The following is a 22427-nucleotide window of genomic DNA, read 5'->3' on the forward strand; positions in this document are numbered from 1 at the left end:
TATTTAAAAGAAAATCTGAAGTGTTAAGTATTTGCTATAATTTGAAGAATTATCATAAACTGTAACGTGTATTTACATGGCATTCCAAAAATACCTGGAACTTAATAATGCAGAAACGAATATAAACTTCAAATCAAATTAAGCCAAAGTAATAATAGTTAAGAATTGCTAAAGAAATTACGTTTCTCTGACTAAATCAATTCCCATAAATCAGTAGGCAGAGGTAATATTGACAGTAATTTCTTAATATTATTATTAGAAATAATACTGAAAATAATTTCATAATACTATTGTTAGAAATAACTTCGAAAGTAGTTTCTTAATATCAATATTGGAAGTGATGATTGATAGTAATATCTTAATGTCATTATTAGAAATAATATTGAAAGGAATATCTTAATATTATTAGAAATAATATTGAAACGAATATCTTAATATTATTAGAAATAATGATTGAAAGTAATATCTTGATATTATTATTAGAAATAATGCTTGAAAGTAATTTCTTAATATTATTTTGCTTCTCGTCGATGTCACGCGTATATTAATTCTCAAGTTAAGAGAACAGGTGAAATAAATATCTTGTATTCAATAAAAGCGAAACCCATTGATATTCCTGATGCACGGCTGACCGCGTGTAATAACACATTATACAGTGGGGTCAATCACAGTTTCGGAAGCATCGAAATACAGGAATAAACTTGGCAGTCGGCCAATATGCCTCCGCTACCCAATGGGATGCGCGTAAAAATGAAAACTCGGACCGCCGTATCAGATAACCACATCCTTATGTACCATCGTATCAATTTAGCCGCAATTGCAGAACGCCCAAATGTGTGTTCTGTAATCGTGCTCGTTTGCAGCACGTTCTCGCGCAAAAATTTACCTAGCTCTCCTCCTGCTCTCGCTTCCGCTTCCCATTCCTTCCTTCATTCTTCACTAATTTCAATGCTCGATATAACGTAATCTGGTCACAACATACTAAGAAACGTAGCATACCGTTCATTAATTTATTTCTCGAGTGAAAATAGAATGTGATCTTTGTCAACGAGACTTCTAGACAACTTTAAAAATTCATCGAACGCTTGGTTTCCTTTAATACGCATTTACTATAAATTATATTAACACTAAACTTACAGAATGAGTCATTTTAACACAAATTGAATTTTATAAACATTATTTGGTAATAAATTTCCAAGATCTAAATACACGAATATCAATTTTTCTAATAAGAATACAGCAAACTTTACAATAGTTGTCCGTAAATCTGCATAGTGTTAACACGTTAACTGCCACGAGAATTTTGAATGTTTCGTATAATGCATAAGACAAATAGTATTAGAAAGAATCATTAATGATTTGGTATTCAAGTTCTTAGGTCACAATATTATCCAATTACTCACATTAACAAATATCTTTTTCGACGTCAATTTCGTTATTACAATTATCTTTAAGTAATTTGGAAGGTCCGGTCATCGGTGATCACAGTGGTAAGGTTTTTGGCGTGTTAAAAAAAGTACCAAAAATTGAATATAAAAATCATTTTGGAATCAATATATCTGCATAGAATAACTTTTAATAATTGTATCTATAATTTCGTGTGTCTATAGTAGGTACTTATGTACGTAGTTTTGAGCTGAAGATACAGCAGAAATGATAACTCAACAAATTTCCAAAATAAATTTGTGGCTGTAAACTGAGCACAATAAAACAGTTTTTGGTCTTCGGAGAAACTCTTATGAACTGAATGCTGCTTAAATGGCTTCCGTCGGAGTGATCAACAACATCCTAAAAGTGTAACACAGGCTTCAGTGAGTCATGAGGGTGGTCTTATTAGGCACACCAGGAGAATTCACGTTAATTGTTTCTTCCGGCGCCAAAAACCACGATGCGAGTCGAGGCTTGACAAACTTTCAAGGACGATTCCCACTGTGACTGAAGGCAACGTTGGCGACATTGCCGTTCGGATACACGAAATCTACGTTGTTGTTAATTGATGGGCAGCTTCAATTAATTCTGACGAACACAATTAGATACGGAATGGTGGTAATAATAATTAATGTGTCCTTGAAAAAGGAGACGAGATAATAAATGATCTTATAATTGCAGCAAATAATAACTATAACACGTTTTTGTTACATTACGGTGGAACAAAATGTAAATTAAGCAATGCACAAAAAAATACAATACGAAAACAAATAAACTTTTTAAAAAAGATACGATTATCTCAAATATCATCTAAAAATAAATCGAATAAAATTTGTATTTACAAATGGGTAAAAAATTCGGTTTGTGTTTTACTTCTGACATCGTTCTAAAATGTTGCTTTTAGAAGAGAAACTGATAAGTAACGAAAGTGGTGCTTTTAGGAGAGTTTATTCACTATACGGCATTATTTATGTTTTCTGTGACTTCCGCGACCTCTTAGGTAAAAAGGTTTAAAATACGTTTACGCTTAGTGAATCAGCACTGGAATATGAATCATAAAGGCAAAGTACATATAATATTTTTTAATATTTACGTTAACGTTAAATTATTAGACCATAATTACTTGGACTATATTTGTTGAGCCCGGTATTAATCATTTTCGTTCCTACGTTGCGTGCATCGATACAGAACACCTTAAATTATCGATATTTCCTGCTGCTCGATATTTCATATATATTCCAAACGCATCAACTTAGCCGATAGCCTCGTGTACGAGATAAAATTGATTGAATTTTATTTACATACGCGTTCTCACTTATTTATGTAACTTTATGCAATCGCAATATTTTGTTGCAATATGCACTAGCCTTTAGACATGTAGTGTCTAAATAACGTTTCCAGTTATTGTGAATAATAACATTTCCGATTATTTTTAATAATCCAAAAATACAATCAAGTTTTGGAAAGCTTTCTTTTTATTATGAATTAACTACTTGCCCTATGATTTCTTTCACAACTAACTAAAACTACTTTGTTGTCCACAATTTATGAATTAAACAGAATTCGACAGCGACTTGATCTATGTGACCACGTTTACTTTAAAGGTTAAGAATTGGCAATGGGAAAGTGATATTTATAATGAAAAACAGTAATGTTTAATTTCGATTGAACAAAGTTGGATTTCATTTAAATTTGCCAAATTCAGTTAGAAATCTTCGTCACACATCTGACACAATATCATAAGGCAAGGAGTTAATACGTTAATGCCTTGGGGGTCACAGGTAATCTCCGCCCAAAATTCAATTACTGTAATTCCCTGAATTAGACGATGATTATTCGAAAACATTTCTATATTGTAAATAACGCTAACTAATACGGCGATATTCAGCTAGACAAACTGCGATAATAACAACGCAATTCAATTAAATAATTTAATATCGTATTTTTTTCATTTCACATGTTCTACACCTTAACATCGTGCCGCATACGGCGTGTTAATAATAATAATAACAACGATTCAATAGAACAATTGTGTCGGAATTTCGTGCATGTTTACTAATTTCAGGCAATAGCTCTGTATCTAGAGAACAACAGACACGCTGGTCGGACTCCCGGGCGCGAAAACTCCGTTCTTAATTATTATCATCGTGTGAACCCGCGGCAAGGGTAATTATTTCCGTCTGCAGTAAACGCTTCCTGTGAAACGAACCGACCCCACGAGAGATAGAGCGAAAGTTATGTAAGGCAAACATTACTCTGTCTGGCCGAACACTTATTTTCCCTGAACACCTCAAAGCTCCTTCCAATACCACTGATACGCATAGATACTCGTAGATATTATCCTAATATAATTAGTAGACGTATAATTACATTGTACAAACATTACTTATTAATTGTTACCAACGGTAAAGAAACAAAAATACTTGAGAATTCCTCAAACGAATAAGCAGAAGGTAAGGATACATTTTACACAATAAAATTTCGCTTTACGCCCAGAAGAGAATGTTACAGCGTCCACGATTTCTCACATGTTCCGTAATTAATTACTCGCTGTCCTATCATTCCGCCGCGAGCCGGCCACCCTAGTTTTCACGGGAAAGTGCGATCCTCTAGGACAAGTTTTTAATTTGCGGCCGGAAAGTCGAGAAACTACAACAATCTAATATGTTTTATTCGAAAATAGCGCGAACTACGGGCCTCTCTTGCGTGTATTTAAAAACAAGGCAAACACATCGGGGAAACACGGTGGAGAGTAGCCGTGCGTACACCTCCGACTTCTAATTTGCTCGTCAGGAAAAATGAAATCTCTTCTCTCGAAAATTAATTCTCGTTTCATGAATCTCCCTCACGCCGGCCTAGGTCGGGCCGACACGCGGCCGGTTCTTTTTGAAACGCGTGAAATTACAAAGTTCGTAGGGAATCGAGTTCCCATAAAAAAATGTCCGCATCGCGTCCGGGTAAAATCGTGTTATTTATACGGTTTACTCGATGACGTTGTTAAGAAGATCGTTCCGCGAGCCATCCCGGATATAATAACTCCCCGTGGTTCATTATGAATCGCCTGAGTTGCACGGTTCCCGCGCTCGCGGCGTTATAACTCGCGCGATCTGCGATGAAACGCGCGTAACGGGCAGAAATTATTGATACGCAGCGTGGTAGGTACGTGAGTTATACGAAAACAAATGGCACTGCCAAACTAGGGAACGGCCGTTCACGGAAGTTGACCGCGCCGCCTGCATCCGCAGCCGCGAAAGTTTTCGTTCGCTTCCCCCGCCGCTGTCCCGTAAACGAACAGTTATGATTAAACAATTTGTTCCACATTGCCGTCGACAAGTTGATCCGGATACCGCGTTTTATTTAATTACGTTTGCACGCGCACAAACTCGTCGCACCGATCATTAAAACTTTATTTCACACGCTGCTCGACACGTTCGAAAAGTGTTCAACGTTCAAACTCCGGACGTTAAAGAATGTTGTCATTGAACCTATGGATCTGTACGCGAATCTCCGTTTCTACACATCGTTCGCATTAACCAGGATACCGGGGAAACTTGTTTCGCTGCCAGTAAAGTTTCTTGCGGTGAAAATAACAAATTCAGTAGATCAAATGAGCGAAAATATTTTACGAAAACATTTACCAAAACAACGTAAAAAAAGTTGCACGATGAGAAGAGAATATTATGGAAGTTACGCGGAATGTGTAACGAAATAATTGCATTATCGACCACTCGTTGAAAACTATTAACTAAACTTTGCTAAAAATTGTTCTCTTACTTCGATACTTTCACAGTAATGAGGTGGATCAGACAGACGTGCTAATCCTCATAACTGATCATCTCAAGTTACCGTATACTGTTTCCTTCGTAACAAATATTTCAAAACGAAATTACATGCTTTTATAAAATGTTTATCAATCTTTTCATATCAGTTTTATTCCATCGAAATGTTTTAAAATTGATCAAAGAACTGTATTGCATAAACGTCCTCGGATTAGACACAAGTATCACAGAAAGTCATTTTCAATATCTACAATTTGTCTGTTAACATTTTTAAATTCATTCAAGTTTGAACTGTCTAATGATCTTCAGTAGAGATATACGATAGAGTAGGTGAAGAGCACGAATGTTTAAGATTTTTGTTTAGAGCATGAAACGCATTGCCCGCATGGGAAAAAATTTAATTAGCGACTCCACTTCCCCTCAGGACATATCCGTAAAGAAGCTTTTCTTTTCTTCAAGCCATTTGTAATTACTCCAAATTACCCGGCTACTCACTGAGCTTACGTATTCACGCAATTTAGGCACTTTACACTAATTTATTTACATTTTAAAAGTCCGCGAAAAGTGGAAGCTCCGGAGTAATTTGTTACTCGCACAGTCGATGGAGGAACTTTTAAATCGCGTGGGATCCAGTTCCCCGCTACGCAGCATATAACGGAGCTTGGCGAGGCCTTTCTCACTCCTGGAAGCTTCATTAAAATTGAAACTTCCTTAATACCGCGGGCTATTAAAAATACGCAAGAATTTTTAATCATCTCAATGTTCCCACAAATTTGCCCGTCGCATCGTATTCCCGATAAATTCTGCCCGTGATTGCTAAGATCGCGTTAGAACTTTTATCCTGCCTTTATTATTATTAAAACGTCAACATTCAGCAATGACGTATATAGCTAATAGAGCCTATCCAGCGATAACGGGTGCCGCAAACTTTTTACTCAGTTGCTGATATCATAAAAATAGCGGAGGAAGTCAGTCGAGCCTTTTTCGCTTGGTAAGAAGAAGATAAAAGTGATATAGAACGATAAATTTACTGGTATTGAACTTCAGAAAAATTGACAGCACGAATATTCAAGAATAGGTACTACATCTTTATCGTCGCTAATTCATTGAAATTTATGAATTACGAAGGGAAAACTTTATTCGCAACGGGAAATATAATAATACATACGACAGAACGTCATAATTCGTGTTCCGTTTTCGACGATATAGGATTAAAAATGTCAAATTTCGAAATAAAAATAGCATTAATTATGCGTGAGATTGTAAATCAAGGAAATAAAGAGATTTTTACGTTTAACTAGCAATGGACCATCGCCAATTCGTGACGAGAGTGTCAGTGTCTTCAACAAATTATGAGAATTGATATGGTACCATCGAAAATAATTTCAGGCTGTGTGCATGTAATTTAACCATTATCATTTGTACGTCTTCCATGCTTGTTAAAACATCGCGGTAGATAACATTCGATATTTATTGTCCGTGTTATCGGAAATCGTTAACGCGGGCCACGTCTCCGTAATATTTCTTTGTGTCGCGAAGCTTCAGAATCCCTATAGAAATAATGGAAGAGAAAAAATTGCGAAGTCGGGTTACGGTACATTGAGATATTTTGCCATGTGAATTAAACATGAAATCAACGTCGAGAAGAGTGCTTTGCAGCGTCAGTATTTTTATCGTGTTTCTATTACCGATCAATGCGCACTTGATTCCGCGATTTTGAAAATGAATTACTGACTGCCGCGGATGGTTTGTTTAACTCTGCCGCATCACGAACTCTAATCCCGAAGGCTGCAAAAAGATTTTGTCATTTTTCGTGACTTTTTTCAGTGGCGTTTTCAGCGACACCCGAGCCAACAATGAAAATGAAATTCTTATCGATAGAAACTATTTCAGTGTTTTACCCGATACTATAGAAAACGCTACCATCATCACCTACTTAGGTACTCGTTTCACATTTAGAATTTCGTAGCAAATGTAGTCCTTATTTGCAAAAAATCGAAATTTTGGTGTTTCCCTTGTAGCTCTCATGCGTTATAACTGTATTATAATCAATAAGTTTTGTCGAGCGATATTTCTCAGTTAAACTTACTAATTAAGTGAATTATGTGATACTAATTGTAAACAAAATGTAAAATGAAATTATAGAAACGCTAATATGTTTATTTAGTACAATACAAATAACACAAAAATAAACCAGGAATTAAACATTTTATATCTCGTTAGCAGACATTCATAAAGGGGATCAACTTCCATTGATAATAAAGCATCGTTAGGTCAAAATATAAGACATCACAAAGGAATGACAGTAATGCGATACCGTAGTTTAATGCTTTTATCCTGCAAATTTGTTTCCGACAATTGCATCAATGTACCATAACTCCTTTTCTCGTGCGATTTGAAAACATCATGCAATATTCTTCGTTCAATCACCCAACGAAATAAACGAAACAGTAAACCTCGTGGAAATTAATCGTCCGAACAATGTAATAAATGTTTCCAAATTTAAGGTACAAAGTGAACCATTTGCCTTACAATTAATTTAGACACAAACGCTCCTAAATACAATGAGCTTCAACTTCTACTGACACACTTCTGTTATAAAGAAAACTGAAGTATAACAAATTCAATGAAATTTATTTATGAAGATATGAAAATTATTTTCGTTGCGCAATTCACGCAAATTACAAAATTCAGGGGTTATATAATCTCGGTGGTTGTCGAAACCGGGTGCTTTATTCCCGCACGTTCAATGCTGAAACTGTCGTTGTCGAGACAACGATAAAACGAGTTTACATTCGCGCGTCATCAACAGAAAACTCGAATACAATTAATGTAGGTTTCGTGCCCGACTGGTAGGGAACGCAACGTGATATCTACAATTTCGGACGACGCTGAGAAAAGTTTCAACGATTAGCCGGAGGATCACACCGTGATACTAGTTAAACTCCAGCCAGAGCGCTTTGCTTATGTTTGAAACGAATTCAGATGAATACCGCAATATTATTATATAATCTGAAGTCACGTCCGTGGTTTCGCATTAAAGTTCAACTTGCTCTGTTTGGTCCGCGAATCCGTACTGCATCACGTGTCCAAAACTGTGTTTCCACAGTACCGGGCGCATCAGGAGTCGCATCAGCGAATTAAACAATCCGAAGAAAATGAAGCTATCATGGAAACACGAACAAAATTGTTATTTCACTACGTTATTCTCGACTTCACAATTGGCCCCTAGATCCGTGCTCAAAGAAGAAATCCTGATATTGAGATAGAACTTTTCTTGAAAGCGGTATGCAGATAGCTTCAACCTTGAAAGTTAATATTTACCGGCATGAATTTTCTATAGGAATTTTCATGCGAAATTCTAACAAACTTCAGAATGAATAATTTCCGGGAAACTTGATGGATGAGGATCTAGTTTTGAGAATGAATTACTGCTGAATGGTAAAGTCGTTTTGCAAGTCCTTCTGTGGGATCTTTAGAACTTGCGACTTAATCATTGTTGAAATGCAATTTCTTCGGCTACTGAATTTCATTGAAATAATGCAAAATGATAATTTCGAGAAGACCGTATGCAAAAAGACACTAAAATCCAATTTCCATATGTTTGATTTAGTATATACCATTTTTTAATGAAAAGTTAAACACAAACTTCTACTTATTTTTTTACAAAGAACTTGTGTAAGTTTAGTTCCTATTTTTATACGAATTATAAAATATAACATTATAACAATAGATCTTTCCATAGAAATTTGTATTACAAAAAAAATAACTTTTTTGGAAAAATTAAATAAATGAGATAAAATATTTTAAGATAAAATATTCAAAGATTTTTCTTTCTTCTAGAATTTACCGTGATTCAGTCTCTAATTCCATGTATTCAAAAACAATGGAAGAAACTGTTACGTTGTTCCCTCTGAGCAGGGTAAATTAGATCTCCCTAAATTCCACATCAAACCGTCGCATCGAATGTACTTGTTAAGCTGCGAGCAGAAGCCAATTTTCTACCGAGATTAGATCATGCAAATAGTATCTCTGCAGGTAAGGAATTACCGTGAATAAGCGTTTCTAGGGGTAGTCCTGCGTGTCACGGGAAAGTGCCAATTATAGCAATGCTATCGTGTTTCCAATGACGTTTACTTCGCACCTCCATTCTTATTTGTCGGCGTGAAGAAATAACTCAAAGTAAATAAATCCTGACATTACTTTCCGTTATTTGAATTTCGTGTTAGAATTGTACAAAATAAAAGTATTTATTATCTAAAACCATATTAAAAGAGAAAATCATAATAAAACCTAATTTTGACCGAATAATTAAAAATTTGATATTCCGTCACCGTTTTTGACAACTATTAAACAAACATTCAATTTTGTTGGTAATAAATATTAATAATTGTAAATAATTTTAGTATGCCATCACTTCAATATTCACACGCGTTCATATATATTTATTAATTAAATTAAATTTCTTCTTCCAAAGTTTTTAAATATAATTTGACAATAACGAAGAATGCGAACATAATAATAATAATGGATAATAATATGTATGAACTGAATTTTATAAAATATTCATTCTATTTTTGATTAAATACAAAATTCAGAAAAACAATGATACGCGACAGAAAGAAATAATAATAGAAACATTAAAAATTTGAATATCAATTGAACGCGAGAGTGAACCAGTAGATTATGTCACCATAAGGCTAACATTCAAGAAAGACAAACAGCAACGACTGAGAAGCATAGAACGAAAACAGGCAAGGACTTGTCATTGCACATACTTGGTGAAACCTTACGAAAGGCGAATATCGTTTTTTGTCAAGAAAAAGTATAAAACACTAAAGATAAGATGAGACAAACTGTGCTGCACATTCAAGTGACTAGTCATATGTCACATAAGGGTTCATACTCATGCGATACCCCCTCTCACTCACTCGGCACTATGTATCCCTCTTTATCTTCAATCGCTATCTAACATTTCGTTGGACCTCAAAAATTGTGTAAATTTACGAAAAGAAAGTTGTACTGAATGAAATGATATTGAATATGCGTATAAAATTCTTTTAACGTTAACATTTTTTTATAAAAGACATTTTAGTTTTTCCTTTTGCTAAAATCGTACCTTAACCTCTTTGAGAGGTTAAGGAAGTGTCGAATTTGATACTGTTAAAGTGCTGGTAATTATAAGTTAATTTAACACCATTCCTGTAATTGTAAGTTAATTTAACTAATATTTAACGGTAAATCTGAAACTACAAAAGGACTATAATTTTGTCAAAAAGAACAAGCAATTTTCTTTCAAGGAACGCAATATTATTCAATCAATTAAAACATATACCAAGATAATTATACTGGCAGTATTCATTATTCGCAACTGCACATAACCTACTAACTCATTAACCTTTTACACTCGGAAGTTTTTTCGCTAGATATATTCAACCTTTCCCAATAAAATGTTAACGGTATTTTTTACAACTAGCGTAAATATAAATAATACTCTAATATTAATATTTAAGTAAAACCAGTATGTCCTATGTATGGTTATGATATTATACAGATATATTAGAAGAAAAAGAGACATTTTCAATATTTTGCGAAAAACGAATCGTATAACGAAAACGAAACATTTTAAACATATTTAGACTAACCTGGTCGATTTTCCTCCGGGCAGCATCCATAACGTGAAAGAACATGCACTTCCCGCGTGTCAGGTTCGAGAGTTCTTCCGAGACTTTTATCTTCATAAAAATATCTGATTCTTTCAAACTTTTTATATCAATCATAACCGAAGGGTTTATAGCTTACCAAAACAAATTCAAAACGTGTGTTCCACAATATTAAAGAAACTTATTTCACTCAATTTTGCGATATGAAAACGCGGACATGTTTAAATAACCATACAGTAATAAGTTTTAACATCGTATTTAAAAACATTCATATGTTAAGGATACAGAAAATTCAAAAGTTATGAAATTATTTAAATATATTTCTATTTGCTTCATTAAATTAACATTATGTTTCCGGCCAATATAGAAGGTTTCATATCATTAAAATAAAAGATACCTGATTCGTCAAAATTTCGCGGTTTATTTAAAACATAATTTTCTGTTTTCTTGATTAAGTTAATAAATCTAAACTTTTCCGTCGAAAAAACTTAAACGAAGCTAAACAAAGTTAGATCACTTTTCGATGTCCCCATAGAGAAATAATATTTGAATACAAAATGATTTAGACAATCAGGATGCCGTATCAATTGTAAATTGAAGCTTCCAACTATGAAAAATTTAATACACTCGCATATGCATGGAACACAGTATAATTACATGCGAAACACGATACTACTATAACGAAATATTTTCATTAAGTTATCCTTTGTAAATATATCCATGTCGATTACATATCGTTTGACAACAGAATGATCGTTGAAATGAAATAATCCCTGAAACAGGACGCACCGTTACAATACTGTTACAAACGCAACGTGATAGGTGAGCAAAAGCATAATTGAAAGAAAAAGGACACGCGCGAATTGTAACGACCTCTCGAAACACGAAAAAGCACGATCGTTCCGCTCGAGTGTGACGTGCATTAGTATTTTTGCCACTTGACAATTGAGGGACGAAATTCTCTTCGGTCTAGATACCTATGCGAGTCAATATGCGTCGCGTTCTCCAACGTTTCGCGATTCAGTGACTCACACTGCCAGATAACTTCGTGCCCAATATTTATCGTGCACGATAGATGATACCACTATCTGTCTCATGTTCTAGCATAATGTTACGTGCACGCTTTTGAAATTGACGTCGATAATCGAATAATGTATCGGTTGTCGATAAGCTCCTTAATCCAACTGAACTCGTCTCCGAGCTCGTAACCGAAGCTTTTTTCCGTGAAATTGGCTTCTTTCTGCAGGCCTATTGAATTGACCCCGTCCCGAACTGTCTGTTACATCAAATTTGAACGAACTTTTTCTGAGCGAACATTTTTGGCTGTTACATTCAGTTTCATACGCCGAATTTCGTACGTAAAGTTACGTCTGTATATAAAAGAAAAATAAATAAAGATGAATAAAATAAACAGATAATAAAATTACTATAATTTCTTTTTCACTATTGGAGATACTATTTTTATATTCGAAGACAGGCTGTGAAGCGAAATAAATTTTTAATAAATCACGAAGAAGTAACATTAAATGCAGAACCAAATTACGGTTGCCTGGAAAAGAACCATGAATTCAAGTATATTATATACGAAAATTTAAACCGCGTGTTCGACGAGCCGCGAATTTGTTACACGTGAACCGCCGGCATGAAAGAACGCACAGAGGCAAGCGAAAATTTCGGTTGACCGCCGGCTCCTGAATTTGTTCGCTAATTTCAAACGATTTCCATACATTGATCTAGTCCGACGTGGAATTCACGTTACTTGATACGTTCGTTAGTCACGCGTAGTTTACGCTTACATATGTAAGCGTAAAGTTAGTGTGAGACCGACTGAAACGTATACAAACGACATCGAACCGGTACAGGAAGGGGCCGTTAAATAAATGTTAACGTTTAAAGTTGACGCTTCTTTTTCGTGGCGTATATTGCTCGTCGGAAAAACAATTTGCTAGTCTTTCGTTCCGCGTTTGCGCAGCGTGGAAGATCGACGATCGACTTGTAGGTAAGTACCTACGTATCGTTTCATAAAATTGCGTTACCGTGAAGCCATCCTTTTTTTCCCGACCACCCTTCCGCTCATAAAATATACGAGTCTGCCAAATATGCATTAACTCGTTGCATCGCAAATGACTTTCATGCAAACCGAATTTCCCGATGTAACGTCCGGGCCACGGGTTTATGCAAAATCACTTTTTTAAAAGTAATTCAGAGAAACAGACGAGAAACAAACCTTTATATTTCCTACTATGAATTTTACTCGGTTACGATTACATTAAATTTGATGTTTAGCCTTCTTACATGCAGTTTCTGTTATTTGGGTTCATACATTTTTATACGTTTGTCCGTAGCATGTATTATAAATGTGTGAAATATTCGTCTCCATTTATTTGAAATTCATCGCTGGATTCTGACGAAAATCCATAATATGAAAAATAAAATGAGTTACATATTATTCAAAGTGTACACAGATGAGATAAAAATTCAATGGCTCCCTGGACCTCTTTAAACTCTGTAATTATATAATTCTGTATTATCGTGAATATTCATGTGACGTGTAACTATGCAAATATAAGGTACAATTAAATTAATTCCAACGCAGTATGGGATTTACATTTGAATAAAAAAGACAATGAAACGAATAACAGTAGGTCACGTAACGTTGTCCCCAAACGTCTACGGCATATTATATTTTGTGGCAGCAACAGAACTGCAAGAAAACAAGTATTTGCAATATCAACATTTTTTATGTCTTAAAAGTGCCCCTTCGGGCCACGTGCGACCAGCAATAATAGTTTCTTCTGCGTCTGCCAGCAGAACAGAAGAGTGTCAACCCTTCCCTTGCTTCTAAACTCTTCTTGGTTTCTTATGTAAGCTGTGAAACGCAAGTTTTTACTATACCTCTACTGTACTATATTTTATTGCCTAACTTTAGGAAGACAGTTGCGATCATGAAATTTACGAAACTACTTCTTACTTACAAATTTATACGATTCATTAATCTTTCTATTTCGTCGTAATGAATATTTTCCTTCTTCATTCAATTGTACCCACATTTTATTTCATCTGTCTGGTAATTAAAAAATAACGACATCACTGTAACAAAGATAATACTTTCTAAAAACAAGCTTTGCTAAAACCCATCAACGCAAAAAATACCCGAAACTCGCAGTTTTAGTAGCAAAGATTTCGATTCTGCATTGAATTAGACTTGAAACCTTTCCCATTTGTTCAAGTTCGTTAATTTTTATTTTAATACTATCTGCGACGATAACCACGTCGAATGTTAACTGTGTCTTATACTAAAACGTTTCTGAATGCATCATATTGTTATCAGGGTCAGTATCAAGGTTATTTGAACTTATTTTATTTGTATTTTAAATTATTAAACGACGGTTTGAAGCAAAATAAAAATTTTAACTCACTAGTGATTCGGCTCGATAATTAATTAGTTCATGCGACTTTAATAAATAGAAAGAAAAAACAAGTAAAAATGTATTAGTTTAATCAGATCCAAAAGTTAGTTTCGGAAGATTGAGAAATATTTAAAAACAATTTTATAGAATAGGAGTAAGTGTTCAGAATTAAATTCATTTCCAGCTTTCCCTATGTTAAGCTACGTCTATTGTAGCAAATCAGTTCTGCGCATTCATGCGTCCGATGCGGCTCCTCGCAGACGGAAGGTTTATTTTTGTTGTCAGAATTCGCGCTGCTCCAGCCGCCACTAGAATATATCTATTTTGAGCGCGTTGTGTGTTACTTCTAGGAAAGTTCATAGGGAAATATCTCGTAGTAAAACACCGTCGAGCCAAACAACGTAGAATCTAATTAAGTCGACTCAATTACAGAGAAACGGAATGCGTTCAGTGTAAATCCTCCGAGAGACGTTAGCATGTGTTATGCGCGTCACAGTTTCTTTATAAATGCCTCCATAAAAAGCTATAATCTGTTGATACTGCGTATCGCACTATACATATTTCTTTTTAAAAGGATTAAAATTAAAAATAAACGACATTACAAACATACTAGCTTTTCCCTAATTGCATTTATCTGAACTTTTTATTCAATCAACACTGGGTGTACAGAACGCGTTGATTTGACGCATATTGAATTATTTAAACATTATTTGATGAACGTTCACGTCGATTTTGATTGATGCAATTACTCAAATATGTATCCTAATAGTCTATTTTCAAATAAACGAACATAAAATTCTTTTAAAACCAGTAGAACAAACTGTGCAATAAGTGCCCGTAAACTTAGTGATAAGTGATAAATACGGAATGCAGATAATACAAACTATTGACTTCAGTAATATTCGTTAAAGTTAACAGTAAATGATAATTGAATTAAACAAAACGTTTTTATAAAGCAATCAGGCAATTAAATAACTACTTATAATTAATGAGCATTTTTTTATGAATATTATTATTGCGAAAATACAGAGCACCTTTCGAAAGGCTCGCAATGTACGGCCTATATGTGTTGTGCTCACGCATTCGCGCATAGTTCGAGATCGCGGGTATGCAAATTCAAACGAAAATTAATACTGCAATAATATTTACGCTTAACCTTGCGACATCGTGTTCGTATTAATTGCCGGTATCGATTACCGATACCGGTCTGAATAGGGCCGTCCTATTCTGCCGCGTGCTCTTCCAAAATTATTAGTTTTTCGACGTCGCATCCTATTACACCGGAAGGAAGGAAGGAAGGAAGGAAGAAAGGATCGGTTACAAATTCCTCTCTTTCTCGTTCGTTTCAATCGCGATCATTTGCATTGTCGTTAATCCCGCGATTAGCATTAAACGCGTTCGCAGCGAGATTAAACGAGTCCAGCTATCGGGACACCTTTCTTTTCCTGGGCGTGTTTCAATTCCCTCGAATCCTCCGCTTTTCTGTTCACCTTTTTACCGAATCAAGTGTGTCCGACAATTTTTAGGGCAAACTTCTTCTTACACAGTCTGTAAGTTTTATTATTAAAGTTTTGAGTGAAGTATTGTACAGTTAGCTGTCACGTTTCTAAGCAGCAACGGCGATGCAAGTTACCAAGAAAGGAAGTGCGAAACTTGAAATTTTCTAAAGACGCACTGACAACCACTCGAAACTTAATTCCGTAGTTGTGCGCGCAGCACACGTTCGCGCACATTGATTCGACTCGAGTCGTTAATCCTAGAACTGTCAAGAACTGAAAAACTCCGGTTTTACACGGTTGGAGGTGTTGGTTTTCTAATATTTAAAAGTTCGCACGATATAACGAAAACTGCATGGGCTGCAACTTCGCCTCGTTGAAGCGCGAGAATTCTAAATTGCAGTTTTTCAAACGAAACCGTGACGAGCTATCTGCTTCAAAACATTTGTACTGAAAAGGCTGCAAAACCACCAAATAAACCACACAGACTTCAACTACAGCCAGAGATGCAGTGTAAACATAAAATTACTTCGAGTTGAAATGTTTACAACTCTGTTAATTATCCAACAACTATAACAATTAAAAGGAATAAAAAAAAGTTGTAGCAATAGCAACGAAACAATTAAAATTTATTTTTGAAATAAAGCAATATACAATAAATAGATTTCTATGAAAGATAAGAATTTGTAATCAAATTTATTCACATTATTATTTTATTCTTGTTGAATGCTATTTTGAAAGCTCTTTTCTATTTTAGACGAAAATTTACAGTCAGTGGGATCAAAATTCCATTCTTTGAAAGGTACGAACCACTTTCGAACCGTCAAACCACCAACAGAATCCTCCCTGTAAAGTGCTTGAATATTTTCACCGGCTCTGGTAGTATTGAAACCATGACTGAACTTGAAGGGCCACAAATTTTGGGAATGTTCGTTTTTTCCGCTAGGCTGTTCCTCTTTTTATCACAACAATCAACTCGATATTTTCATATAGAATTAGAAGTCTGTTAAGACCATTTTATTCAACTCAATAGTACTTATTCTTCGATTACTTTTATAATGAATGAAATATGTCTATCATGTTTGATACAGTTTTACGAATTTCCCTTAAAAGTTTAATGAAAATTTGAGATGGTTCGTAGCTTCTAATTCATTTCAAGCCACTGTCTAGCTACATGCAAAATTCGCAGTAGATTTATCTAGTGACGTTTGCAGGATTGAGTAATAGACAAAAACTCATGGACGTCGTTTCTCGTTTATATATTAGTAGAGATTTTATTGTTCTTGAGTCCTGAGCAAACTTATGTTAAAGCCGTCGAGAGTTGGCATGGATTTACCCTCGCCAGCGTTTCAACACTCGAAGTGTCGTCCACCACTCCTGGCTTATCAACTTTATTCCCTTCTTGTTTTATCCTTCATATTCTGAACATAATCCATGCCAATTAATTAAAGTAATTCATTAGAAATCATTTGATCATTTGTATAAACATACCATAAATATCTTTAATATATATCTATATATCTCTATATCTATCTATTTAATATCTTCAATATCTATAAATATTTTTATTATAAAATAATTCATTAAAAATTGAGTCATTTTTATAAATTTACAATATATTATAATTTATAAAAATTAATCGTAGAAAAGAACGCATCATTTGTCACTTTTATTTAGCACCTAGATAGTTTTAAAAACCTCACTGAAAAATACAAAGTTCTTTTTCATCGCCCCATTTGTCGCCCTCTTTCTGTCATATAGAAGTAATGTCGGTTTTTAATCGAGTCAAGATAAGATTACCTTTTATTAAAGTTCAATTTAAGTGTAAGAATCTGACAAGCGAATAGAAATAAGAACGTGTTAAATAATCATAGGAAATACTAGATATTATATAACTGATTAAAGAAGACAATAGTAGCATAGTAAATTTACTTTTGTATTCGCAGAAATTTACTTTCACCGAATCAATAAAATATTATTTTCTTAGTTAACATTCTTCGTTCCATTATTTTTCAAGCTTTTCTTGCCTTGCTGCATTTGTTATTTGATTCATTTATATTATGACACAGTAAATTACCATATCTAATATATTATATTTTAAATTTCACCCAGATATTGGGTAGTCAAGGAATAATAATTAGAAAATAATAACCATCGAACCGATGAAAAATCAAATCAAGTACACTTAATCTTAACACTGCAAAGGAAAGAAATATTATATAAAGAATGCCAGAAATATTTCCACAGTACTTTCCATTATATAATAAAAAGGAATAAAAAGTCGAAAAACTATTCAGAACAACATCTGTATGGAGCAGCAGAAATAGCTGAGTTGTCGGTAAGAGAAGAACCATTGTTCGAAAACTAAAGAAGAGCCCACGTAGTACTTCTGCTCCAAATCATGCAGGAATGACTGCTAACAGTTAACTGGAAGAACGCCTATCCTAATTCTACAAAAAAAATTACGTGCTGCTGAATTTTCACTAAAGGGGCACATCAATAAAACTAGAACATCGTAAAGAGTACGTCCAATGAAACTTTAAAGCATTCAATTCCGCTTTGAATTTTTTTCATTCAGAATTATGCATAACGAGAACATTCATTCAGCCACAATTCCCTCAAAAGGTGCGTCAAGTATGGAAGTTAATAATCCGGATATTTATGAAATTTCATATTTTTCGTAAAAGAAAAACCTTTCGAATAAATGATCTTCGATTCAAATATTTTAAACTGAGAATACATTAACTCCCAAAACGACAGTTCCTTTTTTATTATTACTATTTTACTAGTCGTTGAATTTATATTTTTACATGTTATAATTATAAATCTAAAACAGGCATTCGCTGTGAAAATGCAGACGGCCAAGGTATGATACTTTAACACATTGACTGCCACGGTGGTTACCGATAACCCGAGCTTTTAAATGATTTCAAAAGAATTATAATTTATAAAATAACTAATATCGCTTCAAAATGTTCGATAGTGTAAATAACTAGATAATAGTGTGACGTAAGTGTAACTAATTAATAATTGTTCATTTTTATCTTTGCTGCAAAAGAATGAGTGATACATGAATAGTTTTTTCAGGGCAGTCGACGTGCTAAAAATCTACACTTCGAACTCTTTCAAAATGGTTGGCATTATGTAACCGAAGTTTCACTTGCCAGTAAATAGTGTTGGTGTGAAGGAGAATGGGGAAGCATCCTCTACAGGAAGCCATCAAGCGAAAATATATAATACTGGTGCAAACAGGAAGTTCCATTTGTAAAAAGTTCGAATGCTTTCGCATAAGCGAACAGAACGATTTCTATGAAACGCCATAAAGAATAAGAATTCTGTAGAGTTCATTAACTTCTCGCGAGGACCGATAGAAGATAGGCCAGAATTTCTCGCCTGGCCGCGGACTATCGATAATAAACGCGAAGAATATTCGTGCAGCGGCGGTGGCGGTAGTGGTTGCGTATCTTCTCCCGACGACATGCGAGCCATAAATTTTTTCGCGGTAGTTCCGCGGAATTCACAAACACGGCAACTTTATATTTCTGGCCCGTTTCGATTGCCTGAGCATGCATTTACATCTGGCCGTTGTGTGCAAACATTAATTTGCTGTAGCTAGATGCTGCGGCGGTCGAGCTTTATCTGCGATTTTAATTCGAAATTACGCGCTCTGATATTTCGTCCGCAAAAATTGAAGGAACATTATTACACCGGTATTTCCGTTTTTAAGAATTCGTATCTATATATTATTAGAAATGGAATTTTCCTACGTCTGCGAAACGTTTATAACTATTGCGAGCGAGAATTATATCGTTTCATTTTTTCCGGAGAAAAATATCATCCGATTCGAAACATTGAATATTTCACGAGACTTTCTGTTGCTGAAATTGGCGAAAGTAATTATGTTTCTTTCGGTAAAATATTCGTCAACGATAGTATCGAAAAGCTTTGTTCATTGTGGACAGAAAAATGATTTGCTTTTAATGACTTGCTCTAAAAGGCGGTAGCCATAGTTATTAACGTTAACCAACACGTAAAAGGTGAACACGATTATAAAAATCAGTTCGAACGCTCATTGTGTACCTCGGACAGTTATTCGTGATAGTCGAAGTTAAAATTGAAAATCGTACGAATGAAATATTCCATTCCATTTAGTTGCATGCTATTTAAAAAAAAACCTTTCTATCTAATTGAGTAACGGAAACATTTATGAAGCCATTGAATCAATATCAAACATGTCAAAAGCCCAATATGCAATTTAACTAGTATGTCGACCATTCTTTCATTAAATTGTGTGTTTATAAACAAAGTACCTTCAATTAGTAAAATGAAATATTTCCCCTCTTTGTTTATCAGAAAATTCCATTTAAACGTTGATCGATTACCAGCATCATCGGACATAATTCCGTTAATGCGTCTGTTTGTTGCTTAATATTTCCACTTTCTGCCTCTAATTAAATATGTTTTTTTCAAATTCCCATGTAATCCAAGACACAACGATGCATATTATATTTGCTCCTAACAACAAAACTTCGTGACAATTACAATTATCACCAAAAACTCCATTTGTCAAAGTATTCGAAACAATCGACGCATTCTATTATTAGCAACCGCCCGCGGCATATCCTATATTTGAAACTCGTAATCGGCGTGAGTACCGAGAACGCTCGAGCAACGCAATCGAAAGCTTCTTTATCACTCCGTAGTCCAAGTTTGTTTGTTGCTTCCGCTGCAAGTTCCACAAATAAACGCGGAACACGTTCCCGAAGCACACGGAGCCGCGTTTGTCCTCCTCCCCCCGGCCGCCCCGCGGAAAAGTGTATTTTTTGTTTCGCGTTTACATCATACAGTTACCGCGATTTCCCGGAGAACTTCCCACTCATTTTCACTCATTTCCCAACTATAAATTTCCGCGTGTATCGCGGCCCATTTGCGGACGCGGCGTTCCCGCATTCTTGCTCCATCTCGCAAGGCGTTTTTCATCCTATTCACCCCGTCCCGCTTGCTCTCCCTACGTCTGTGAATTTCTCTCCGGGTGTCCGTAACTTTCAACGGAACCGTGCAACTTCTTTTGAATTCACGCGTGACCCGTTTCCACGGGTGCCCGGCGAATCCCGAGCCGCGTTTCCCCGAGCATCGTGTGAAATGAATCTCCCCCCGTTCTCGCGCGCGAGTGTTTCGCACGTTCCACAACCCGACGCCCGTTCCCCGACGAGACAATGGCTTACCTTCAACACAACGCGGGATCAGCAGCGCGGCGAGCAGAAAGATCGCCGCGATCGCGTCCTTCTCCATAGTCCTGCGGAAGATACTCCACTCGCGTTCGCCGGCCATCCTCGTCGCCTAAGTGTCAGCAGCTCGCCGTACTCCGCAACGAAAATCCGCGGTTCAATACTTCACGCACCACATTCGTCGCACCACCGTACTGCTCCGATCCGTATCCTATCGAGAACCGATCTCCCTTCGATGGTGATCCTCACACACGGTCAGCACACTCACAGAGTCACGCGGCGAACACCAAACAACAACAGCAACCGGTTGTCGAATCCCGATCCAGTTCGCAACGCGATCGATCGTAGCTGGCCCCGAGAGTCACTGGTGGTTGGTCGCGTGCATTGGTTCCCACTGGTCCCTTAGAATCGGAACATCCCAGTTGAAGAAGCTAGCAAGCATGGGAGAAAGAAGATCCGGGGGAAGCGAACGGAAGACGCCGGCAGATCCGGAAGGGGATGCGCGCTTTGCTAGAGTGTAAGCGCGACCCCGTCGGTTCGCTAAAAGCGTGTCAGCGGAGAGCGCAAAGGCAGAGGCGACTCGGAGAGCACGTGCACGCTCGATAAACGGCGGGCTACCGTGTGCAGGACCACCGTGGACGCGGCGTAGAGGGCAAGAACCAGATGAAACGGGAGGGATTGAGTCAGCGGAGACCGGGTCCAGGGCGTCGACAAACGCGGGAGGGAAGATCCAGGATGTTTCGGGGCAGATGATGCTTTCGTTCGACGTTGTTTATCCTTCTGCTTGTGTCTCGCGCGTTCACGACGAGTATACTGGGACCTGTCCCGTAGAGCTGCGGCACCAAGAGCGTCGCGCGTTCAGTCGGGTAAACCACCTCGACAAACTGACCCAGAGAGTGCGGAGGAGACCGAGAACAGCCCGCGAGACCGACTGACGTGCCGGGGACGAGGCGGCGCGACGCGACACGACCGATTCGTACGCTTACCCGAAACTAAGCGATTCGTGGCGAACGGCGCGCACCTGTCGTTCCGCGGGTCGCTGCGCATGTCCCTACGAAGGAAGCCGACCGCCTGCAACGGTAGCTCGTCCGTCCGGGGTGGGCGCAGATGGGAGAACCGTGGCAGTCTCTGCATGAACGCGGAAAGGTGGTGGAAAGTCCTGAACATGGAATTAAGATTTTCCGTGTGACCTGAACCTTCTCCTCCCCCGCGCGGCCCTCCGCCTGCCTGGCTGTACCCTACTGCCGGCGCGTCTACCGACATTTCTGCGTCGCGGAATTTTTCCCGCTTATCGCCGACGCCGATCCTTTGCCTGACCAGAGATTTTGGTATCGTTGCACCTAGGTACTGGTGTGTTAATCAACGGGAACCGCGATGGCAATCGCGCGCTAGGAAGTAACGGATTCGGATTCGCTTAGTTCGA

At 36.7% G+C, this 22427-nt stretch overlaps 1 protein-coding gene across 3 annotated transcripts in view; it reads right to left on the reverse strand.

Moving 5' to 3' along the window:
- The window catches only part of nrm (neuromusculin), a 414776-nt gene extending 392784 nt beyond the window's left edge, over positions 1-21992 (reverse strand). For all 3 annotated transcript variants that reach the window (XM_076366474.1, XM_031972985.2, XM_076366475.1), the window contains exon 1: positions 21002-21992. In XM_076366474.1, coding sequence (XP_076222589.1) covers positions 21002-21107 — 106 coding nt within the window. In that variant the 5' untranslated portion in view covers positions 21108-21992. The remainder of the gene's footprint in view (positions 1-21001) is intronic.
- Between the last annotated feature and the right edge of the window lie 435 nt (positions 21993-22427).

Source organism: Nomia melanderi, chromosome 4 (assembly GCF_051020985.1).
Source record: "Nomia melanderi isolate GNS246 chromosome 4, iyNomMela1, whole genome shotgun sequence".
In the NCBI taxonomy this organism is placed as follows: domain Eukaryota; kingdom Metazoa; phylum Arthropoda; class Insecta; order Hymenoptera; family Halictidae; genus Nomia; species Nomia melanderi.